Source organism: Rhopalosiphum padi, chromosome 3, assembly GCF_020882245.1.
Source record: "Rhopalosiphum padi isolate XX-2018 chromosome 3, ASM2088224v1, whole genome shotgun sequence".
NCBI classification, from domain to species: Eukaryota; Metazoa; Arthropoda; class Insecta; order Hemiptera; family Aphididae; genus Rhopalosiphum; species Rhopalosiphum padi.
Window position 1 is genome coordinate 78,033,172 of NC_083599.1, and position 27,901 is coordinate 78,061,072.

General features: G+C 28.9%; 1 protein-coding gene and 1 pseudogene across 1 annotated transcript; one reads left to right on the forward strand and one right to left on the reverse strand.

Annotated features, from left to right (window-relative positions):
• Nucleotides 1-1,433: 1,433 nt before the first annotated feature.
• LOC132927671 (uncharacterized) lies at nucleotides 1,434-3,763 on the reverse strand. Its single transcript, XM_060992251.1, has 6 exons — nucleotides 3,269-3,763; nucleotides 3,079-3,192; nucleotides 2,895-3,020; nucleotides 2,392-2,737; nucleotides 2,145-2,307; nucleotides 1,434-1,611 (listed from the first exon to the last, which is right to left on the reverse strand). Exons 1-4 carry the CDS (start codon nucleotides 3,651-3,653, stop codon nucleotides 2,670-2,672), a joined length of 693 nt encoding a protein of 230 aa, XP_060848234.1. The 5' UTR covers nucleotides 3,654-3,763; the 3' UTR covers nucleotides 1,434-1,611; nucleotides 2,145-2,307; nucleotides 2,392-2,669.
• Nucleotides 3,764-22,496: 18,733 nt separating this feature from the next.
• LOC132925828 (uncharacterized) lies at nucleotides 22,497-23,359 on the forward strand (annotated as a pseudogene).
• Nucleotides 23,360-27,901: the final 4,542 nt, after the last annotated feature.

Here is a 27,901-nt window from a genome sequence, read left to right on the forward strand (position 1 = left end):
ATAATGAAATTGCAACTATGGCTGATTGTTTTAATTTAACTGTTGAAGAAAATTCAGTCAGAATTTCAAATTAAAAGAATATCTAAGAAAAAGAAAATATTTAATTATGAAAAAGAAGTTCTTATTGCTACCAATACTACCCCTGAAAAAAAATTTACAACTGAAGTATATAATATAGTATTAGATACAATAATAAATAGCATGACTACTAGATTTGTAAATAATAATTCTTTATATTTTGACCCATCACTATTATCTCCAAACAATTTCCCTCTTAATGATGTGCCTGAAAATGCGTTTTTAACATTGGCTAAAAAATTAAAACCATTTTTAAATTATGATGATGGAGATAATCTTAAAGAAATAAGAAATGAACTCTTAGATGAACTATTAAATTTCAGCAAATCGTGGAAGTATTTGAAAAACTCTAGAAGATGAATATCATGTCCATAGTTTATCAAATAATATGAATGATGAAGATGAAAATCAAGAAAAGGAAGACTTAGAAAATCAATTAAAACCTTGCCACCTTACTTGTAAACATTGTGCAATTTGTTGTTACAGATTACTAGTTAAGTACAACTTATTTTCTAATGCATACAGCTTATTAACTCTAGCTTATAAATATCTGTTGACGCTACCAGTTACTCAAGTGTCTTGTGAGAGATCTTTTTCATCATTGAAGTACATAAAAAATAGACTACGAAACTCAATGACTAATGAACATTTAGAAGAATTTATGTTAATGTCAATTGAAAAATCAATACTCATAGAATTGGATAACGATGTCATTACCAATGAGTTGGGTAGTAAAAGTAATTTACTAAGCAAATTGTTATTGTAAAATATTATTTAATAAATTTCCTAAAACAAGAAGCTTAAGTGTTTTTATAATATATATGTATACAAAATAAATTTCTATAGTAGTGATATATTTGTGTAAATATAAAATAATACCTGTGTATTGTTATAAGATTACTTAGAGGGAGTTTTTTGGTTTAAATACTTAATATAATGAATAAACATTTTTATGGTTGATACTACTTTACAATAGAAGCTAGGAAGAATATAAACTATGTATGATAATAAATTTATAATATCTTCTACCAATATGTAGGCCAAATAAATTGTTTTATACTTCTCTCAATCAAAAAATGGTTAGCACGCATCTAGCAATAAGACAATAAATGGTAAAAAATTTAATTTGAAAAAAATGGCCTGAAATAAATTTATGTTGCCTGAAAATATCTGTTTGCCCGGTAAGAATTGTTGAGCCACTCCGCCCTTGGGAACGCCTAATTACATGTGAAATATGAATATCTCTTAATTATATTGTTGAACGTAATGATACAATTGTAGCATTTAGGAATCATTAGTAATCAAGTAACACAAATATTAATAGTATAATAAAATCTTTTTTTTATTCCTGTACACTTGCTAATAAATTTTAAATATAAAAAATATAAAATTATGCCAACTACTATTTTGAGGATTCCATCTGTAAAGGTGATTTCTGATGTTGAATTGGACGGCAATGTTTTAAAATATTTGAAATTATTTCTCTAAATACCTTGAGGTCTTGGATGGTATTTATCCAACCAGAAAGTGATTCTAAAATACATAAATTCAAAATCAAATGATTAAAACTCAAATAGGTCAAAAAAATGAAAAAGAAGCCAAATAATTAGACTACAATATTTATTGTAAATATATATATATAAACAATAAACATATTGAAATCATATTTTTGGATCTAAAAAAGAATAATCTGTTAGCAGATGCCACATTATAAGTAGGTAAAACCAGCTTGTAAATGGAAAATAAACATACTGAAGTCAAAATAAAAAAAAGACTATTGAAAAAATGAGAGAATTAAGTGTTTGTTAAATAAATGAAGCATGGTAACAAACAAATAAACAATTTTGAAGTGTATATAATATATTATATTATTATAATAATTAAAGAAATTATGCTATTATCGTAATAATTTACAATATACAATTTATAACTTTATTGACAATATTGTATGATTGTTTAATACTGTAGCACACCTATGTGATATAGCCTATATATATTTAACTACATTATTATAAATAATTTACAGTAGTATCTAGTATGTATTGGTATTAGGAAAAATGAATTACCTGATAACACTTTGTATATTTCAAGAGCCACAAAAGATTTCTTTGTTTTGCCATGGAAACTAAATTGCTCACCAATTTCTCTTGTCATGCATAGATTAAAAGCAGTTTTAACTGCAAGGTTTATTGAAGTCGATGCATTTACACGAAGTGATACATATTTTTTCTAAAAAAAAATTAAGAAAATTATATCACATGTTTATAATTGTAATATAATGTATATAGTATAATATATCTATTATTATAATACCAATTCTTCTTTATTTGCTTGAGAATATTCGTGGGTTGATGATATAAATTTTTCAACCATTTCAAGGTTATTATTTGTTGCAATAGGTAATAAACCTAAAAAGGGTGCTGGAATTTTTGGCAATGGAATTGCAGAGCTACGGAGTTTCTTATCACTTTCTAATATTTTGTTATTTTTTTTATCCATTGATTCCAAATAATTACAAACTTTTATTTGATTTGAATTATTTAACAAAAGTTGTGTTAAAATTTGTTGTTGGCTCTTTTTAATGCTTAATTTTATTTTTTCAATTCATCATTGCAATAACAATTGTGTTTTGTTGATTCTACAGCTGATATATTGTAATCTGTAAAAATATATTTTAATATAGTTATTGTATACATAAACATAATTATAAATAAAAATATATTACAAATATTGATACTATTAAATTATATTGTTAATTTAACACTATTTTACAGTCAATAGAAATTATTTATATAAAATTTCAAGATTTATTTTACCTGATGCATCATTATCATATTGTATCATTTCATTTCCATGATTCGACGGAGATCCAATACTCACATTGTCGTGATGCTCTTGCTCTACAAAACTACCTAATAATTCCTCCAATTCCATTGCATGATCTATAAATATAAATATAAATTTATTTGATTTATAAAAAATAATAGTTGATAATAATACTTGAATCAATTTCTTGCAGGTCATTATTCACCATTTCGAAACAATTTATTTGATTTGATACACTTTTATCTTCAGCATTTGTTGAAACAAGATTATTGCATGTAGATGAATCGACTAATAAAATAATAAATTAAAAACTAATAACAATAAATTATATATAAAAGCTAGGTATAAAATAAATATAATTAACCTGAAAAAATATCTCGTTTTTCATAACCATTTGTATGATTAGTATCTACATTTGAATATAACACTGCATCTTTTGAAATTATTGCAGGCAATAATTCACTTGTATTTTCAGAGCTAGGGCTATTTACTACATTATGTGTAAATGTTGATGGACCACTCAAAAGTGTTACTGCTACAAAGTTATTATCTTTTAATGTACTATCCTTTTCTTTATATTTATAGTTGGTTGGATGTTTCTTAGATTTCACATTATAAGATGTTCCTGTAATTATATCAGCAGCAGTATCACTATTCTCTGAATCTGCTTGTCCAAAATCACTACCTTCAGAGTCCTGCATTGTCTCAATATCATCACTGTCATCATTACCAGACAAAGATTTTGCCATTTCTTTTGCTATTTTTTCTTTGCCTAGTAATAAACAATTAATATATATTAGTCAATATTCAACTAGACAAAAGTGTTTAGAAACTCACTAAAAGGACCAGACATTTTTTTATTATTGAACCATTTTCCATCATTTGTGTTTGGAGTGTAACAAACATGTATCATTTTTTCAACTTGATGGGTTTTAAAATTGATTTTAGAATTGGAAAATTCTGATTTCGTAAAGGGAAACCAACATTTCCCAACTTTATGATTTTTATTCCTCTTAAATTTAAACCATTTTGTGGGTACATGTTGTACATTGTTCTCGTCAGAAAATAGAACAACTATCCAAGACCTAAATCACATTTTATTGTTACTAAATAATATGGTGTATTTTTTAAAGTATTACTTGTAATGAATATTCAATATAGGTTAGAAAAATAAAATTTCTTCATCTGAATTATTTAGCAACAAATTTATGAATTTGTATGCCTTCTAACTAACTTATTATACTTTATATACATTTTATGGTTATTATACAACTTTTTATTATAGTTCTATAGACAATATTAGAAATAAGTAGAATAATGAACATTTTTTTTTATTATAATTTTTACTATTTAAATTATAAGGCAATAAATTGAATGAAATATAATATTGAAAAATAAAACTGAGCATTAAGATGTTTTAAATATGTACATATAAATATAAAATAAAATAAATAAATAATAATATTATTTTAAGTGTAAAAATGGCAAAATAACAGCAGAAGAATTACTGTTATCTCCTAAAGGCAATCGTACAAGTTTTTCCTTAATATATTTTAGATACCAATACTCTAAAGGGCTAAGATTGGAGACTTTATAAATTTCCAATATTGAAGATAGATATGGTTCAGTAAAAAAATTTTTCATCTTTTCATAGCGACGTCCAATTATAACAGTTTCATTATTGTCTTTTAATGTAGCTATATTTTCTATTATAATAACTGATCCATTTTTCAATTTTACACAATTATTAGCTGAGTTAATTTTCACTGTAAAACTTTCAAAACGCCAACCAGTATAATGAGGAAATCCAGTACCAGAAATTAATGGTCTATCACTCTGACAAACAGCATTTATTGGCCCTTCTTTACAGAACTGAGTTTGATTAATATTTAATTTATATGCACGACGCTCTTCATATCGATGGATTAATTGTTGTAGAGGCTTTACTCCAGTTCGCACATCCCGTTTTAAAGGTTGCATACAATTTTCAAACGGAAAAGCTGATATTGTTTCCAATGATTCATACTTTTTAGCGTCTTCAGCCTGATGACATAATGCATGGATATTGTGAGATATATATGATTGTCCATATAGACTTTTGAAAGTTACTATAAATTGTCTAAGTAACAAATTTGCATAATTATTGAATTAATCAGTGCATTTTACAAGAAGTATTCTTATGGCTACTGACAGAACTACAAAATGATTATATACTTCTTTTTTTACAATATTTTGGAATACAACTATTCCTGTATACAATAAACATTGTCTTAATTCGGAAGCCTTCCATCGGTTAACATCCCTCATCGGATGCATTCTTGAGTATTCATTGGTTTTTTTTTGAAATTCAACAGGTATATAAGATGATAAAAATTTTAATTTATTATCTATAACAGTTACTAATTGAGATGGCAAATTAAGATCATGTTTTTTGTGTACCCAAAACAACTAAATTTTTTTCAGAACGCAAATACAATTTAAATGCTTATAATCATATGGAATAGAAGAACTGATATTAATTTTTGGAATTTTTGTAAGTATAGTTTCTCCTAGATGATACATTTTATCTTCATATGTTATAAAACTTTGATGTGATCTCATAGAACAATCTAAATCAGGAAAACAAACTCTTCTTTTAGACCATTCTCCAGTTATAGTACATCTTACACATGAATTTTTTCCAGTATGGCCTTTAGTGTTCAATACAAATGATTTTGCAGGTGTGTCACAAATTAATGCATATAATATTAAATTGACATGGTTATTATTAAAAGTAACACCAGTATAAAAAAGTTCATTCATCTCATTAACAAACTGTAATAAGAAACTATTTGAATCGCTCGGTTTAGTTTTTCCAAAATATGCTCCTATTATGAATACATTTGGTCTTTTTTCCTTGACATTAAAAAAGTAACCAAGAATTGGCCATAGCTGACTAGGAGGGTTGGTTGTTAAGTAGACCATCAATTCCAAAAACTAATAACAAAGTCTTTGGTGTCTTATTTTCGTTATCATTTTGGAGTAACAATTCAACTTCAGACTTAATGCTAAAATGATAATAAGTACCATTACCCATATCTTGTACAGATGTAGATTTTGGTGTATTCAATAATGTACGTGCATCTTTAGGTAAGTGCTTTGTTGAAAAACTAGGAAATTTCTTTAAACTTTTCAATAGTTCACTTAAAGCTTTATGAGAAATACGATAACGTAGTGCCCACAACGCAATTGTTAAATTTAAGTTTTCACAGTTATTTTCAAAATCTTCTGGTTCCGAAGTATTACTATTCAAATCGTCCTGACCGTTTTCTAGTAAGCTATTATTCGTTGTATTTAAATCACTTTCAAATGAATTGATTGCGTCTGATACTGATATATAATCAAGTGATTGGTCAGAAGTTGAAAACATTAAATTATTATGTTCTACTGTAGGTGATTTAATTTTAAATTCAAATTTATTGGATGAATTATCATACAATGATGATGATGTTCCTACAGTAGAATCATTTAACAAATTCAAGGCAGCTAAAGCAGCTTTTTTTCGATTGCGATATCTAGTACTTTTACATTTATTTAATTTTACAATTTTTGAATTAGGACGTTGATTTTCCATTGTATATAGACACTGAGAATTTAAACAAAAAGCACAATATAAAATTTACTTATTTTTGAACACTAATAAATTATAATTTTTATACTTAAATTATATAGGTATCTGGTATATAGAAAGTTTTTAAATGATATAAACCCAGCCTTTGAAGTATAAGTGAAATTTAAAAAAAAGTCAATTAATTGTGGTAGGAATCTGCTGCATACAAAATAAAACATTTAATATTAAGAACAAAATGTCTATATAATATGTTTAAAAATACTTAAAATATAAATAAGATATGTGTTTTATCAATGTTATGTTAAAAAAAAATCTACCTACTTTTATAATTAAAGTAATTACAATTAAATACTGAAACATGGTACGATATATTATGCAATTACATATACCTATACATATAAAATTTCATAAATAAAAAGTAAATGTCCATTCAGTCTTAATAAGGTTCAATTAATTATACTAACTTAAACTACTTTAATGAAATGAAATAAACATTTATTACTTACATATTTAAATTTGTATTTTTATTTGATTTGAGTTTGTTATGTTATATTTATAATTATATTACAGCTTGGATATTATAATATTGTGTATGATAATAACTGAAAAAAATAAAATATACAATACATATCTAAATTAATTAAAACTAATATTAATTAAAGTATACACTATATAGATGCATTTAAGTATATATGTAAAACAGTGGCGTACGCAGAATTCTTTAATGGGGGGGTTACCATATTTTATAAATAGATAATTTCGACTCATCTGACGTATGTGTTCGTTTAAAATAATTAGCAATATCATTATCATTCATACTTAGTTTACTAACCGGGCTTTTTTCTTTATTGTTTTCAACGGGTGTTACAGAATTTGAATTATTAGATTCGTCTTCGTCTTCACTCGTTTCCTTTTTTTTTTTGAAAAACATCGTTAGAGTGGTGTTATTTAATTTTCTTTTCTTATCACTCATATTGAAAAATAAATAAAAAAAATGAATTACGTTTAAAATATTAAATAATTGTATAAATACAAAAATATTGAACACAGAACGACTCGTTCTGAACGAGAGTTCAAAATAAAATGAAATTGAGCCAGTATTCTGAGTATTCAAGTTGCAGATTAGTGTAATCGACTAGTACCTTATCGTCGATCGGTTATTTGTAGAATAGTTTAGATGGTATATAATATTTATTATTATGTCAAATCACATGATTCAAAGTAGATAGCAACGATATTACGATTACAAAATATTATCTATTATACACATTACACGCACACGTATATCTGTGTATGAACTTAGTACTTTGCTCATAAGCAACCACGACCCATGTAATAAAATGTAACATGGAATGACAGTAATTATTTTTCGACAAAAATAATTATTAACGCGTTATCGGGGCCAGACTAGACCGATATACGGAACCTTTTAAAACCACCGGTAAGTGACCGACCGACAAACCGCATAATATGATCCTAGCCTAAATATAATATTCCATAAAAAAAATCATTATTTGTATTTTACTTGGGGGGGGGGGGTTAAACCCCTAACCCCCCCCCGTCGGTACGCCACTGATGTAAAATAAAATAAAGTGTGATATATTGTATAAGTTTTTAAATTTTCAGACTTATTATATTCATTAATGCTGTATTAAATTTATAAGCATGTCTTATAAATGAAATGTGTTCATACATACATTGTATATAAATGGTTTTTGTAACAGTACCTACTAATATTGTACCATCTTGCTAGGTACCTATTTTTTTTATATACTATGTATAACTAAAATAAGTATAATTATTATATTAAAGTAATACATACCTTATTTCTTTACCTTTAATAGGTGACAGTATAGTTGTATTGTGAATTTGTGACTAACAATAAAATAATTTTTAAATTTAAACTTCAAAACAGTAGACTTGAAGTTGTACCGTAAGCCGTTTATCGAGGTACGCCGATACTGCAGACTGTCGTATAAAATGCTATACGCGATAGTACGATATACAGACAGATGAACTAGCCACGGAGGCACGGAATAATATGACAATAGAAAATTAAACATGGGCACTCGGCCGCTGATTATAAAATAATATAATATATATACCATTATAATTTATATTGGAAATCGGCTATTTTTATTTTGTTATTGCGTTTGAGACGAGCATCATCATGTTATATATTTATATCCTGTTATCGTGGCTATTGTTATGTTAGACATTGGACGGTACTATTCTTAATGTATTGTCGGTTGAAATATCCGTATATGGTATATTATTATTGGGTTTTAAACTATGATATTAATTTTTAGACCTATACCTAAATAGATCTAAACACCGAGAATTCGACAAAACAAGACACAAGTAAATTAAATTATTCAATATAGCAAGTAAACAACTAAAGAAAATGTGAGAAAAAAGCCCGACCATGTGACCATGTAAGAAATAACTGGCAAGAATTGACCTTTCTTTTTGCGATTTTAAACGCGATGCTCGTCCAAACGTCCTTAACGTAATAATATTAATATAATATGATATAAATACAGACTTCTTAATCTTACAACCGAGACCGTGTCAAAAACGGCTCTCGTCTTCAATGTGTTAACATTTAACATTTTTTGCTAAATTCTCATTATTACATATTATAATATATGTAACTAATTATTTATTAATAAGTTATTATGTATGTTATGTATAATAAATACAGGTATATATAAAAACATAAGTTATTTATATTTTATACATATAATAGACTCTAACCGTAAATAATACACAATTTAGTCAATTGAACCGTCGAGACACGGTCCAGTCTATTGCACGGACCTAACACCAAAATATTATTTCACTCGGTTAACAATATTCTTCGTGAACGGTCCAGACACGGTTCAGTCGATCGAACGGACCAGACACCAAACAAAGTTTAAAAACAGTTCAAAATAAAATTAGCACTCTCCATGCACCCATCGGTCTATTTAACCGACCTCACACCCTGAAATTGTTACTCGGGTGATGTGTGTATTAACTTGTGTTAACTTATACATTAAATATTTATAGATTTTAATCAAGTAAATGTTATTTCTAAGATTTATTTATGGTTTATAAATTATGTTGAGTTTACTACTGATATTAATATGTATGTATGTTTTTGAAACTACATTAAAAAACGATAAAAAACAAATTACAAATAATTGTTAATGAACATTAAATTAATTGCATTGCATCATATCTAACATATCATTATAAAAGAGTACAAACACATACATTTTTTGTCATATAAGACATAATCAAAATTATTATGAATTTTGTGTTACACACTACACAGATTCACCAGTATAAGATCACAACATACTATTTTTGGTAATTTGGGTTTAAGTGTGTGTGGGTCATGGGTCAACTTTAAAGTAACTCTTTTGAATAAAAAAGTTGACTGAGTAGTATTATAAAATATATATTTTTTGTTACATTTGTTACGCAGTGTAACTTAGAGCTTTTTAATATTTAGATATTTTCAATTTTCATTCGCGTTTTATCGGTCACCTGGTGGTTCATCGACAATTATCACAGAAGTTAAAATGTTCTACATGTAATTCTAAACCAGAATCAGTTTTTCATTTTTCCAAAAACTCGTTATTTCAAATTTTATGTTTTTCGAAAAATCAAAAGCATACAACTTATGAAGCTGGTTATGGGGATAAATTTTATGTCTTACGACTTTCATCCTATCTCTCACGGTTTTCCCGTAAAACACTTCGTAAACGAAATATTTTTCAATTTACGAATTATACAATAATATTTGAATTTAAAAATACATAAATTTGAATTTTACAATAATTGTACAATAATATTTGAATTTTAAAATACATAAATTTGGGAATTTTTATATTTCAATGTTGGTATTCCTGCATTTTCAGTTGGCCACGATTTTTGCGTTTCTTCCATGAAAATTTCGTGATAAAAAATCTGGTTGTTATCACGGGGTCCAACTGCCCGAGCCCCGGAGATGCGCAGCGACGGACGAAAAAACGAGTACAGTCTCTCGTGGAACAGAGTATAAATAACATTGTATATATTGGTAATGTGTGTTTTATTAATATAAACTTTAATTAATTAATTAATTTTTTTATATAATCCTTAGTATACACAATTAGTTTTAGTATATAAATTTTAGAACAACTGAACACTAACATAACAATAACAAAATAATAATAATAATCTCAATAGTATAATAATATGATAGGTTAATAATAATATAGGTATATAACAATGTGTATAAAATGTTGACTACTTGTAATTTTAAATTTTAAACTGAATGTTTACTATTTTCTTTAAAAGATTAATTATAGTTATATTTTGGATATTAATTATATTTATTTATTTTAATTTAATTTAAAAAAGAAAAATAGGTTGTAAAAATACTTTGAACACAATCCTATGCAGCTTTATTAAAGAAGGATAATTTAAAGCAAGCTATAATTGATATTGTTACTCGATGGAGTTCTACATATTCAATGCTGCATCGTCTGTATGAGCTTAAGTCATTTTGTAAGGACCACGAGTTAATAAACTCTAATTTGTTTTTAAATAATTGTGATTGGGACAAGATTAGTAGTTTGGTAAATTATAATATTAGTAATAACTAGGGCTCGGAAGTTGATGCATTTTGCATTTTTTTTTAATTGATGTAGTCATTAATCTATCAAGCTAAAAATCCGATTTAGATGGTCTACTAAAATAATCTAAAATTTTTATTTTGCATTTTTTTGCATTTTTTGCCTTAATTTCTCATTGATATCATTTTATCACGGTCCTACATTTTAAATAATTTTTTTTCGACAAATACGTCATTTTTCTAAAATATAGCAAACATTTCTTTTACATATACATTTAATGATTAATTTTTTCATTAAATGTGTAAATGTCATAAAAATAAAATATACCTAATATCTTATTTTAACTTTTAAATATAGCTTATTGTTGTTAGTGTTACGCAAATAACTAGGTACCTACATTAAAATTACTGGTCGTGTTGGAGCTGTTTATCTCGCAATGTTTGAAATAAGGTATATTTATAGATTATACTTTATAGACTATACTACTATAGTATATTTATATTTAAAGTGTATTATTGTAAACAATAAAATGATTATTTTTCAATAACAGCTAACACGTATTGTAGCCACTATATTTTGTATAATATAATTTAGTATTCGACCGTCTCGTGTAGCGTGTTGTTGACCGTTGTCCTGTCTTAAGAACTTTTCTATTAAAAAATGCCTAAAAATAAAATTTCGACTAGTGCTCGTTTACATGCGTTTGTGTCTGAATTCGGAAGTGATATTTTTTCAACTGATGGATATATACTTTTTTGTAAGATATGTGACGTTAAGGTTGCCGCAGATAAAAAGTTCACTGTGGAACAATACGTGTCACGTCAAAAGCATTTTCATGGTATTGAGCGCAAAAATTTACAAACTGAAAAATCAAAAAATCAAAGTTTACTGACACAACCATCCAGAAAATGTACATTTAATTATGATTTGTGTCAAGCCCTTTTATCGGCTAATATTCCGTTGAATAATATAAAAAAGTATTGTGAAAATAAAAAACTGTGGATTTCTATCGACGAAACCACAGATGTAGAAGGCCGGTACATCGCGAATGTAATTATCGGAACGTTAGAAATTGGATGCTCAGGAAAAATATTTTTACTTGACACAGAAGCACTAGAAAAAGCTAATCATACCAGCATTGCTAAATTATTGGATAAAGCACTTCATATTTTGTGGCCTCAAGGGATTAAATACGACAATATTTTGCTGTTTTTGAGCGATGCAGCGCCATATATGGTAAAGCCTGTAAAGGCATAAAAATAATGTACTCCAAAATGGAACATGTCACCTGTTTAGCTCACGGACTACACAGGGTTGCTGAAGAAGTTCGTAAATGTTTTCCTAAAGTTGATCAATTAATATCCAACGTAAAAAAATTTTTTTAAAGTGTCCTGCTCGTATTCAATTTTTTCGAGAAAAGGCACCGAATATTTCTTTACCACCACAGCCTGTATTAACTAGATGGGGGACGTGGCTAAGTGCCGCAAATTATTATTGTGAACACTTCGAAACTTTAAAGGAAATAATACTTGGTTTAAATAGAGAAGACGCTACATCGATTGAGAAAGCTCAATATTTCAAGGACGATTGTAATTTGAAAAGTGACTTGATATACATTTACTCTAATTTTGGAACATTAAGTGATTCAATAACTCAGTTAGAAACATTTGGGCTTAGTCTTTATCACTCGATAAAAATTGTACAAGATGTAGAAAATAAAATTCAACAAGCAGAAAATAGAGTAGGACAAGATATAAAAAAAAAATTAAAATCCGTTTTGGATAAAAATACGGGCTTTAAAACAATGACAACAATTTCAAAAATTTTAAATAGTGAAAACGTGTCGAACCAAAACTTTCCAGACGACCTCAATAATTCCGATATTGCTCATTTTCAATTTGCACCAATTACATCAGTAGACGTAGAAAGAAGTTTCTCAAAATATAAGAATTTACTTTCAGACAATCGCAGGTCATTTACTATGGAAAATATCAAACATGCACTTATTTTTCAATGTAATAAATTTGATTAGGTTTTTTAATTAGGATCATTTTTATATTTTGTTATGTATGGTTTATATTTAAATAACAATTTTTAACAAGATGTTAAATAAAAGGTTTTTTTTCTTAAAAATATAAAATATAAAATAAGTCATTTTTTTGCATTTTTTAGTTAATTAAGTCATTTTATTTCATAATTTGACAATTGTTGGGTCATTTTTTGCAGTCATTTTCCATCATTTTTAGGTCATTTTTTAAGGTTCTTTAGGTCATCAACTTCCGAGCCCTAGTAATAACTATAATAAAAATATACTTTATAATGTACTTAATTTAAATTATGAAGGTAAATTCACTTGAGCCTGCTTATTTTGCCACTAAAATACTTCAAAAAAAAGGATTTGACACTGGGTGATTTTTTGGTATTTGGCAACAAACAAAAAGTAAATTTCAACAAATAAATTCATTGTTATCATTCTATTGTGTAGTCAATGAATAGTCGTCTAGAACAATTAATGGACAGTAGTATATTTGTTGCAGGTGACATGATTCGACATAACCTACCATGTTTAAATTAGGACTTAAGTTATGATTTTATTTTAAATATTTAACTTTGTTTACAGCTATTTATTTAGATCCTCGATTTATGTGTACTTTAACAGCTGCAAAAAAAACAAAAAGCAATTGATCATCTTATTAAAACTTGGACTTTAAAAGAATCAATTTCTGGTGTTAGTAAATATTCAAGTTTTATAATTAGGGGGTAGATTCATATGCTCCAAAATCTAACCTTTAGATTTAAGCCCTCGTGTACAATTTAATTTTGAAAATCAATTTTTAGAATCAAAATTAAACGAGAATTTAGCTGGATCAACTAATGAAAGGGTTATTGAAGTTGATGAGCAAATCTGCGATAACGAAGATCCATTTAAGGAATTTCTCATTGGTTGTTCATACACATCTTCACAAAACCCATCATTGAATGCAGTGGCGCCGAACACGGGGTATAGGTCGTGCGATCGCCAGACCAAATTTTTGGGGTGGTGGTGGTGGTCAAGTTGGTGGTTATAAATAATAATAATATTATACTATACTTCTTGTAGATATATTATTGTTTCATAACACATAATTAATTAATTCCGTTAGCCATTTTAGAATATAATAACTATTAACTAATAAGCTATAAGAATTAAGAATTGCCAATTATATGCAGTAAGACCTGTGTAATGTGTACAGCGTAAATAACAATATAATATCGTTATAAATGTACCTATATAATAATTAGTATTATGTGGGTATGGGTACTACGAACTATTGTCAGTTCTAATAATTCTATATTTCTATTTATTGTATTTATATTATTATATCAATAATAGCTTATCATATAGTTGGCCCGTGGACGTTGATGTTAATAATATCATATAACTATGTACGGGAAAAATAAAAAAAGTCTATTTATAAATTATATTTAGTATGGATGTACGGGTTCGTACGGTGAATAGGTTTTATTAACATTTCATAAGCTACAATATAAGTATTGCCTATGCCTAATGTCCAGTGTGCCTTTTATGTTATAACCGCAATTGGCGCAATTATTGTTGTACTCTTCAGCCTTCTTTTCTTAGTTCATTTCTTAATTCAAATATGTCTAGTGAAAGTGAAAAATGTAATTTTTGTAATCGTTTAAGAAATAATTTGAATAAAGTAAATTGGAATCGCCATTTAGCTAAGTGTGAACTTTTATTTTCGACAAAAATAACTAAACCAAACAAAAAATTTAAAAATGATCGATGTGGCGATATTAAATCATTTTTTCATATAAAAGACCGAAAAACAGAAAATCCTGATTCTGATAAACAGATTCATATGACACGCAGGTAATTATAAAAATTATTTATCTACTTATAATTTTAAAATGTATTGGCATTTTACCAAATTAAAATAAAAAATTTACAATTTATTAAAAAAAATACAAAAAGCTACAATTAAAAATATATGTTTTTAATTATAATTTTTTGTTGTACACTTCATGTGTTAAAAAGGAATTTTTATTCATTGTTTTACAACTAAATTTACTATATAAATTCTTTAAATCTATTAATGACAGAAAATTCGCCTGCAGCTTATGAAGACCCTACAAGTGTAGAAAAGGATAACCTATTGTATTTGGAAAATTGTGAATCTACTCAATTACATCTTTTGGAGGTAAGCAATTATATTTTTGATTAAAAACAATATTGTTATTTGACTAGTAAAAAAAAAAATAGATACTGATAACTATTTTTATTATTTATATAAATACTTAATAAATAGGTAGTATTGTAGTAAGTATTAAGTAGATTGTTTAAGATAACTTATTAGTATAAGACTTATTAGAAATATTTTTTCAACCTTGAATTTTGATTACATATTCTAAAATGTCTGAGAAATTGAACAATTTTTAAACCAACATTTTAGAATTCTAGCAACCACAATATTGTATCAATGGTGGAAAATTATTTTTATTTAAGTTTTATATTTTTCTTATAAACTGTTTTTATTTGTTATTTAATGAGTTTTTTATTAAATAATTTAAATAAAAATGAATTTTTTATAAATTTGTATTACTCATTTACTTAAGTTTTAGGTATATTGAATTTATAATTATATAATAATTGTGATGTTTTACTTTGGAAAATATTAAGTATAAACTATTAAATTCAAAATTAAGTAATTTTTTTTGTGTAGTTATTTGTTTAAGTAAACATAATAATTATAAGGTATAAATAAATTTGTTATAGGAGAATACTTCTGAAGATTGTTTTGAATTATCAGCAGCCTCAACTTGGAAAAATGATCCCTTCCTGTTAACAAAAATTAAGCATTTTACACCAGAAATTATAAGTATGATTGTAGAATGGGGACCATGTCAGCCAACTTGTGATGTTCTACCAAATAAAGAATTTTTAAAAGACAAAGATGGACGGCATTTTCATGCAGAATGGTACTACAGAACTCATACAGATGGAACTAAAACAAGAAGAAACTGGTTAACTTATTCACCATCGCTAAATAAGATATTTTGTTTAGACTGTATTTTATTAGGAAGAAAAACCGTTAAAGCTTGGGTAGAAGTTGGATTTTCTCACTGGAAGAATATGGGCATTGCAATAGTTAACCATGAAACAACTAATGCTCATATTGAAGCTTCATTAAAAATGAGGTTAAGGGAAACTGTTTTACCCTTAATTCCATCCTTGGAAGTAAACCGAAAATCAAGTGTAGCTCTTAATAGGGAAATTGTGAAACAACTAATAGATATAAAAGTCTTTTTGGGACGCCATTGTTTGCCTTTTAGAGGGCATAGAGAACGCTGGACTGATCAACTCAAAGGTAATTTTAAAGACTTGGTACTTCTGTTATCTGAACATTCGCCGGCACTTGCGTCTCATGTTTAAACTCTCAAATTAAAAGGACGTAAAGATACATCTTTTATTTCCTGGGATCGCCAAAATCTTTTAATTGAATCTGTTTCAGAATACATATCACAAATTGTTCAATCTGATATTATTTCATCAAGAATATTCAGTGTTTCACTCGATTCTACCTTTGATATAAGGTTTAAGAAAATTTTTTTTGGGGGTACGTGGTGGATGTATTGCCTATAATGGAAAGTTTGCCCGACTATTTTAATACTGTCTCGGCGCCACTGATTGAATGAATCGAATGAATCACAAAGTTTGTCATCTTCAAAACAGTTAATGAGAGAAAAAATTGAAGACTGGTAGAGTAAAAAGATTAACTTATAAAGCAGATGTGATCAATTATTGGAAAGAAAACAAAATAGCAAAGCCTCTTATTGGAACTGGCACAAATATTCATGGCAGTACCAGCAACACAAGTATGCTTATTAACTTTATTGACAAAATTATTAAGAATTAGTATATTTTTATAAAATCAATGACTTGCTGGGTTACACTAAGCTAAGCTATTATAAAAGTTTCATTAATTTTGTAAATAAGATAATTTATTAATCTTAGAACCCTAAATAAAACTTTTAGTATTAGTTATTTATAATTATAGTTTTATATTTTTAACTAATATATTTTTTGTCTTTTAGGTTAGTGTTGAACGTAGCTTTTCTGGCTTAAAATTTATATTGTCAGACTTGAGAAGTTCAATTTCAAGTGATATATTAGAAGACATATTAATTATTAGAGGAAACAATCAATAACATATAAAATGTATAATTTATTTTGTTTTTAAGTGTATTCATGAATATATATTTATATTAGACATAGGTATTTATTTTGTTATTTGTGAATGTAGTATGTACTATTTAAAAATGGAAATATGGTAATAGGTATAATTTAGATGGTATAAATTATACTATGATGAATAACGATAAACGCAAAAGTTGAATAACGTTTAAATTTAGGATTTTTAAACGTCGTACTTAGGTTGAACGATTTTTAAAAACCCAACATTTGAAATAACGAGTTTTTGGAAAAATGGAAAACTGATAGTGGTGTAAAATTACATGTAGAATATTTTAACATCTGTGATAAATTGTCGTTGGACCAACAGGTGACCGAGAAAATTGGAATGAAAATTGAAAATGTTGTTAATAAGTTGTATTTGTTAATAGACATAGTAACCAAAAAAAATTTATATATTTTATAATGTTACTCAGTCAACTAACTGCCAATCTTTTTATTCATAGGAGAAACTATTAAAGTGACCCATGCACACTTAAAAACTAAAACCTAAAAAAAAATATTATGTTGTGATCCTACTGTGGAATCTGTGAATCTGTGTAACACAAAACTCATAATAATTTTGATCATGTCTAATATGACAAAAGATATATGTTTTTGTACTCTTTTATATACCAATGGCATAACTGAACGTTTATAGAAATTCATGATCCAGTGATACACATTTCGAATAATATTATATAACAAATGTTGAATATGGTGTAATGCTATGAATTTAATGTCCATCAACAATTATTCGTAAATTTTTTTTTTAAATGCAGTTTCAAAAACTTACATACACATTAATATCAGTTGTAAATTCAACAGAATTTATAAACCATAAAAAAAACTTAAAAATTTCATTTATTTGATTAAAACCTATATATATTTTATTTATAAGATACATAGTTATTAGTTACATAAAATATGCATAAATTATAAAACTGTTATATATATCTATTAAAAATTATATGGCCGAAATATAAATATAAATATTTTTTATTTTTTCCTATGTTTGTCATTAAATACAAAAAAAAAAATAGCAGAGACGAGACATGTTTATTTTGGTGAATTGATTCAAGAAAGCGCAATTAAATGAACTGGTTCACATTGTTTAGTGAATCATTTAATCATAAGAATCATAAATCATAATTAAACTTATTCATTAAACTTATTCATTTGTAAGTTATCGCGATTAACAAGTTCATTTAATTGAATCAGTACTTGATTCTACAGTTAGTTTTTTCGTATCGTAATTATTCAAAATAAAATAAAATCACTTAATTCTAATTTATATATTAAAAAATTGAAGTCGTAAAGTTTGTAAAGTTTGTAAGATTTGAATATAAAACAGTTAGTTATAGGAATGTAAATATCCATTAAACAATAAATCACTATTTCCATTTTTTTGTTTTTATAGATGAAAATTTGAATTTATATAGTGTAAAAATAACTAAAATTAAAATAATTAGTTTGTTGACACATTAAAAAAGACAATAAATAAAAATCTTCTATACCTTATAAGGAGATAAGTGAAAAGAAATAATATTAGTCACAATAATCTTCATATCAAATAAATCTTTTATTTTATTTTTTATTTATTTTAAACCTATGTCAAACTATGTTTGTTGATCAAACATCAGATATTTATCAATACAGTAATATGGAAAACTTGCTAGATAGTGATGCGATATATTTTAATCATGTAAACATTTAAACGTTAATTCAAACATCCAATTTATCTGAAATCTCTTCTTTGTAGACTATAACAAAAAAACAAATATCATATAAATAAAAGCATAAGCATACATTTTGTGAATATAAATGTTAAATAACCATCACCAATGTACTATTATTTATTTATTTATTATAATAACGATGTTATAGAATATCTGGTTTTTTTAAATGTTTAAACTATTGTGATAAAAATGAAAAATAGGTAAACAGTAACACAAAAATAGCAGACAGTTATGAATACAATAATGTTGTTGAGTAGGTACATCAAATTAAATGGATGTTGAGGTTGAACATAAAAGTGTAAATTATTTCTGTCCTCTATAATTAAGAGTAGAATATTGTAAACTATAATGTATTATTTAAATCCCTAACTTTACATATAAGTCTCGCGGCGACACTCGTTCAATACACATGTGTCTTTCTGCGCTCCGTATATATACGATGTATTTCGCTCGTGTCTGTTCGCTTTTTTTTGAAACTTAAACCAAAATACGTATAGTGTTTTTCTTTCAGCTTGTCTTTCTTACACAGAGACAACAGTAAGCTCAATTCATTCACTAAGTGCTCTAAAGCTTATTCATTTAAATTATTCTTTACGTTATACTATAACTCACAGTATTGCATAACGCACATACACACACACACACACACACGGGTACCGGCCGATGCGGCGGTACCTCTTATCGGAAAGTCGCCGAGTCTGTGGCAACGATCAACGTTCAACTACTTATCTTCAGTGATAGTAATATTATATATTTTAATTAATTACCTTGACCAAGAATAACACAAACTCACAATCTAATGTTAATAACACCCAAACTTCCCAAAAAGCAACTAAACCGATCGCGATCAAATTAACCAAAACAGCTGATAGTTGGAAAACGGCCCAACAAAATAAAAGACTGCTTTCTAGTTCATCAAACTCACAACCTGACTCGGCACCTCTCCTCAAACTCACAAAAGCAAATTATTCAAAACCACTAACCGTTATGAAGTACTCGCCCAAAATGAAAATAAAAATAATTCAGATGGTCCTGGAGATAATGATATATCAGAACATGATGCTGAACTCTTGGTTAAACCACCTCCTCCTATTTATATAAAAGGAGTGCTTGATTTTCAAGGTCTATGTACCAAATTAATCGAACTCATCGGAGTTGATAATTTCATCTGTAAATCTACAATAGATCGTCTTAAAATTCAAACAAAGCACCATGAATCTTACAGAGCAACAATTCAACTCTTAAAAGAAAATAAAGCCGAATATCACACTTATCAACTAAAAGAAGATAAGCCATTACGCGTAGTGATCCGGAACCTACATCCCTCTACCAAAACTGAAACTATCAAAGACGAATTATTATTCCGCGATCTCGATATCCGCCAAGTTACAAATGTCCTACATAAAAATAGCAAAGTCCCTCTGTCACTATTTTTTATAGACCTGGAACCTGTTGAAAAATCCAAAGAAATCTTACTACTACAAAACTTGCTTCACACCAAAGTCAAAGTAGAGGAACCGTACAAACACATAGTAATAAGCCAGTGCACCAACTGCCAAGACTACGGCCACACACAAAACTATTGTGGATACACCCCCACGCTGTGTGAGATGTGGAGCTAATCATCCTTCAGCAGCCAGTACAAACTCTCGTGAACACCCGCCAAAATGTGCTTTTTGTGCCAATAATCATCCTGCCAACTACAAGGGGTGCACCATATACAGAGAACTGCAACAACGCAAGTATTCAAATAAAAATAATAATGCACCTGTAAATAATTCTAGACTTAAGCAATCAAATGTCCAAGTAAGCCACCCATTTCAAGATAGCTCACCTAATAATTCTTCTAATACCAAAACTTACGCTCAAGCTACTCCCAACGTTCCTCCACAAAACTCCTCTGACTCCTGTACATCTGATATCAGTAAAGTAATGTCAAGTTTTATAGATGAATTCAAAGCCCTCATACATCCGCTACTAGCTCTACTTACTAAAGTAATATCCAGCCTATTAGACAAAAAAAATGACTAATCGCTCACCCACTAACGCTTCATTATTAATTCTCCAATTTAATGCAAATGGCCTAAGAAACCACATAAACGAATTACAAATAATCTTACATTCTAAACGTATCGATATTGCTATGATAACTGAAACCCGTTTCATCAATAACTCTTACTTTTTTATTCCCGGCTACAAACTAATTAATACCAACCACCCTGAAAACACTGCACATGGAGGTGGTGCCATATTCATAAAATCCTCACTAGAATTCCAAGAACTCCCGAGCTTCCGACTAGACTACCTGCAATCCTGTGCGCTAACAATAAAACTAAACTTTACACCATTCACTATTGCAGCTATATATTCCCCTCCTATACATAAAATTACCAACCAAAAGCTGACTGACTACTTCAATACCATCCAACAGGACAACTTCATAATTGGAGGAGACTACAACGCTAAACACCAATTTTGGGGCTGTCGGGCCAATAACCCAAGAGGACTTATCCTATATAACTTTGTCATAAATAATAATTTCAAAGTACTTGCCCCACCTGGACCAACTTACTGGCCAACGGCCAACGTCCTTAAGAAAAAACCCTGACATTCTGGACATATTCGTTACTAAAATTCCTAACAGAATACACACTACCACTGAAAACCTGTTAAATTTAAATTCTGATCACTCCTCAATACTGCTAACTGTAAACACATATCCACCACTCCGCCCCCAACCACCTAAACTATTCTATTCTCACACCAATAAGCTCCTATTCCATAACCTTGTTCAACAAGAAATTAAATTAAATGTCAAATTAAAATCTACTGACGACATCGACTTAGCAATTAACGACCTAACTAATTGCATACAAACAGCTGCTTGGGTATCAACAAATCCAAATGAGCTCCCCAAGGTAACTAATCTAACTCCCCAAAACATAAGAGTTATCATAGCCGAGAAACGTAGATTAAGGGCTCAATATCAGCGAACTAGACTACCTTCGGATAAACATAAATACAATAAACTGGCAAACAAATTAAAAAAATTCTCACTAAATATAAACTAGAATCACTTCATAACCACTTATCTAATCTATCAAATAAAGACGGAAGTCTTTGGAAAGCTACCAAGCAAGCTCTTAAATATAAATCTTCGAATATTCCCATCAAAAAAGACAACGGCACTTATGCTTCTAAAGACTCAGAAAAAGCAGAATTATTCAAGACCCATCTGCATAACACGTTTCAGCCCCATGAAAACATAATTAACTATGACAATATCAACACAGTAAATCAGTTTCTAGATACTCCCCTTCCCCTCTCTACCCCTGTCAAACACTTCTCACCAAATGATGTCAAGTACATAATTCAAAAATATCCCAATCAAAAATCACCGGACTATGACTTACATACTACATAGGTTCCCTAAAAAAATAGATTTAAGAAATAAATGATTGAGTCAAATATCACAGGGTTCATCTATAAAAAATGTAGATTTTGAAAAAGGTTTGTATAATAGGGGATCAGGTAAGTATACAATATTAAATTGTAGTGTTTATTATACAAATATTCTATAATTACATTAGAACGTGCATTAAATACTTTATGGAATATTTATTCCTTATAAGCAACTTACAGTTTACTTGGTACTAAATAACACACAGTTAATAAGAACAACACGTGATATTGTAAAATCAACAGAACTTTTATCTGTAAAAAAAGCTTAATTTAAAACATTCTTTAGCTGTTGTGTACATTACATTTTGGTTCGCAACATATACAGTGGAAAAACTCCCTGTATTTGATGGTTTTGCCTCTCCTAAATGTGCAAGGAGATTAAAACATGATGCTATTCCTTTAAGGTATTTAGTATACTATCATTTATGATATTTAAAGTATTGTTAGATATTTTAAATTTAAATTTATATATAGTATAAACGGATATGAATATTCTTCACCAACTAAATGCCCGGATACATTAATTAGTATTCCAAGTGGAACTTTTAAAGTAACTCCATTATTATATGATAACTTAAGGTGTGGATTCCCTAATATTGTTATGTAAAATTTACATGATACGTCAATCATTTTGATTATCAGCAAATCAAATGTATTGTCATTAAATAAAATAACACCTTTGGAAGTAAATTGTAAAAAAAATTTATTTGACATCAACTGTAAAGATGTATCAGTTACCGGAGGTATTAGTCAACAGCAGTTAGAGTTTCTATTCGGAATAAATCAAACAAAAGCTTTTGATTGATTTTTCGTTATAGTTTATGGTCCTGATTATTCTCCCAAAAGTCCCCGGTGATAACACATGTGCTTAACTTTTAAGGGTGGTTTTTAGGGGTGAAAATTGCTCAAAAATCAGTTTTTCACTAATACCTCCTAAAATATCAACTGGACAACTAAAACACCTATATACTAAATTAAAGCTGAGTAAATTATCTATAAAAAAGTATCCAAAGTCATTAAGCCTACAATCAAAAGGTTTCAAGAAAAAAAAATTAATTAAAAATTAGTATGTATAAGAATTTTTTTCCGATAGATATTTATGAAAATCGTCGTGTACGGTCTAAGCTACCACACTTTTACATTCATTGATATTAATACTACATTATTTTTACTCTATTCCACACCACCTACGGAGGTTGAGTACTAGGCGCATTTTTTTTTACGTGGTATCCCAAGTAGGCCTATTCCACAACTAAAAAACTCTATTACGAATAAAAATAAAAAATTTATCAATACATTTTGAGTTAGATTTCTTCTTCTTCCTCTATCTCATATCCGTCGCTATAATAGACATTTTCTGATGATTCAATTTCTTCAGTTGTCTGCTCCATGACATCGTTGGAGTTAATAGAAATATTATTGGAATTATCATTTTCCTCGACCGTACTTTCAAGTGGGGGTGAATTGTAGCATGATTGCCCGTGACAGTTAGCGCAAACTGCTGAGCAGTCCAATCCTAGTTTTCGACAGCCGCATAGTGCTCCACAACCTTTCACGCACTTGCAGAAAATCATATTAAGAAGGCAATCTGGTGCAGGGAGCTGCAACATTCTCCTAGGCATTAAGACACCTTCCCTTAAAATCCAACCCCAATCTGTGGGATTCAATTTATTACCCAACCATTTCTGAACCTGGTAGTAAACACGTAACAGGTGCATCTCGGCAGCATCAGCAGTCGGTGGAAGTAGGTTTAATTTTACTGGCTTATTTTTACTCACAGATTTAATAAAACTCGGGTATCTATACTCGTTAAGAGAGGTTTCGTCGATGGGTGCTTCATAAATACCAAGCATAAATTTGATACCATTTTCAATCAATTTTTCCTCAAAACATTTTGTGAATTAAATATCTGAGTTGCAAGTCGTAGGTCTTCTCGTTTTGTCATTAGTTTTAAAGCTTATGATTTGCCTTTGTGGGAAAGAGCAGATGTCGTGTCACAGCCCGAGAAAGCATGGAGGAATAAAATTTGATCTCGAATAAGATGATGTTGATCGAAGCTTTGGGATGAATATAGTTTCCTTTCAACATTTTTATTACCTGGTTTGAGGAAGAAAATTTCTTGTGTCGCTAGGGCCCGAGCAGTTAAAATCACAAGGAGATCCACGTCTTCCCCAACTACAATTGTTATATTATTCACAGCCTCATTTATCGCTGTTTCAATAATTAAAACATCAGCATCATCTGTAGCTTGTTTAACGATAAAATTATTCAATCGAAATCAGCCGGATTTTATTATTTCTATTTGAAAGCAAATTTTCTTGGCTTACTGTGCAAATCATTGTTTCTTCGAAATTAATATCAGGAGATGAAGTTTTTGTTGCTCGACGAGTCTGCTCCATTGTTTTTACGCTGTTTCTGAGATTACTGTAGCCATCAAAAACTATTATACAGTTCGATCCGAAGTTTTTACTCACATAATTAATATATGCTGCGCAAATAGCTTCAAAAGTTTCATTTTGATGCCACACCACGCGATGTAACAAAAATCCTCCATCAATCACGTATGTGCCATTTTCGAAATGTAAATCTTACTCTTGTTCAGGAGTGAGTGATTTGAAACTGCCGTACAATGCTGATTTATTTGTTTTCCACATTCCTTTTTCATCAAAGAGCGACACTGGAAACGGAGCCAACTCATAAGCTAAATAATTTCGGAGCTCCTCATTTGATCTTTTCATAACGCAAATTCTTTGAAACAATAATAACGGATCGATCGGCACTGTTTTGTTGTGAACTTTAACATTACTGTTAACGCTTAAAAGTGGAAGTACTCGATCTGCTCGCGAAAATTTAATATCGAAAAATGTTCGGCCTATTTTTTTTGCATAGCAATATTGCCAATCCTATTAGCATCGTGACAATTAATTTTCTCATCTCCAGTGACTCTTGATGCAATGGACATAATTTTTTCGATAAAAGCAAAACGGTAGTGGCAATCTAACCACTGTAAAAGTTTTTGAACATCTACATTATCTCTTTTAATGCGGGAGACCCTCGCGTCTACGTGTTGTTCTCCAGAATGAAAAGAAATTTGACAAAATTTTTCAAGTGATTCAGAAATGTTACTCGCATTCAGAAGCCCATAAACCCATTTATTTAACACATTTTCGTTAGTACTTCTTCCATGTGTGAAACCTCCTTTTATTTTTGATGACTTCATCAGAGTTTGCTCAATTATATGGTCACTCCATGTTACACAGAAATATTTGTTTGATCGTTTAACCGTGAAATAACTATTTGTAAACTTCTCAAAAGTTTCACTATCCATTAAACTTTTAAAATTTTCCATGTCTGAAATATACAAAGTAGCTGACTTTGCATACAGAAAGTGCCCTGTTGCATGAAAATAAGGAATCATTTTTTTTATAGACGCTAAGTGTCCTCTCCAGTTGCCCATTCTTTCTGATCTAATGAATTCTTTCATAATTGTCACCATCTCGAAGTATTGTACCCACAACTGTGCCGTTGGACCTCCATTTTTAATTTCCTTCAATTTTTCATCAAATATTTTTTTTAATTCTTTGACTGCACTCGAGTCTTCGACACTTTGAAAATCTGACAAATTTGATAAGCAAATATTCAGGAGTTCTTTTTGTTCATAATTTAATGATAACTCGTTCAATATTATGTGAGCCAGAGCAAGTTGAAGTAATGTGTGACCTCTAATTGCGCGAGAGTAAGCGTGACCTGATAATATATGGTCAACAGAGTTTTGAGCGAAAATAACGGATAGTACTTCCTTCAACCCACTTCCACCCATTATATAGCCAATTGATCCCAAAAACGACATTAAAAGATGAAAACCTCCAAGCTTCACAATTACTCTCGATAGCGGAGAATTTGTATCTGCTGCTGTAACTATTTCTTTTGCTTTAAAATAAAGTGGTTGGTCAAATGTAACGATAATAAACGAATGACCGTTTTTGTTTCCGTCATCGATAATATAGTTTAATGTAGTGTAAAGGGTATTATAATGACTCGCTGCTTGATTTATCAACGGCAAAAAAAGTACCCGTGATTTGGAATACGGTTCGTCGACAGTTAAATTTTCCATGTAGCCACTCCACCCTGGAATGTTTTCTACGTTGTTCCATTTAGCGTATAACCATAAGACATCAGCATTTCGAAGCATCGATGATGTTGATATTTCATTGCAATCAATATTTTGTACGGTAACTTTTTTCAATCCCTTTATTCCTATATTTTCATAAAATTTGATTGGAATCCGTGCTACCTTTGCCATTTCTTCCTCCGTTGGTAACTTCTTTAGACGAATCATTTTTGTTTCACTTTCCATTTTATCGTGTGGAGTTATGATTCTAATCATACCCATAGAATGGAATGTATTAAATCCATCGATTGTTGCTACATTATGATCTGCATTATCAGCGACGTACTGTATGAAACAGCCTTCATCTGGTGAAGAAATTCGTGGTTGGGGGTGAAATAAAGCTGATGCTTCATACAGAGAAGTTTCCTTATAAGTAGCAGCCAAACCCAAGCATGATAAAATATCAATTAACCTTTGCGAACCGAATTGCCGATGTAAATAAACCGAGAGTCCCAGCTGTAGATTCGAAGCAAATGCTCTAGGACGTAGTGCAGTCATAATTACATGGCAAAGCGTTGTGCATTTTTTACGTAGTGGCTCTATTTTTCCTTTTTTATTTTTCAAAATTAATTCATCGACAAAAAAAATTATTGATTCAGGAATATACTCGTTTAGATTATCGAATAAACACGTGCTCGGAGTATAATATTTTGTTTCACAAATTTGAGTGCACGCGTCTTGACGTAAAATACTTGCAGCTGCAACTAGAACTTCACGACGTTCTGCCTCAGGATCATTGTTTTTAAAAGACTGTTTCATTTGAGTTAAAACAATATTGTAATGAGTGTCTCAGAAAGAAATAATAGTAGGTCCTGGTATTTTAGCGGTGATAACGATTCGATCGGAATATTTTTCTTCGAGTTTTTTTTAATAGTTTTATCGTCTGGTTTGAAATCTGTTAATGTTTGTTTTAATTCAGATAGTGTAAACTGACAGTCCTCATGATTTTCAATGTAAGAAAAAATATTCTCCATTGCTGCATTAATATTATTATCTAGAGGACGACCCTTCTTCTCACCTGTACCAGGATTATGTAATTTACGCAAACACTTCTGGTGGTATCGTGCTTCCGCTGCAACTAAATCAATCTCGAAACTAATACGTTTTTTAATAGTTTTTAAAACATCATCACTTTTTTTGTCTGGTAGTGCCAGAATGTTAACTTTAAAGTTAATA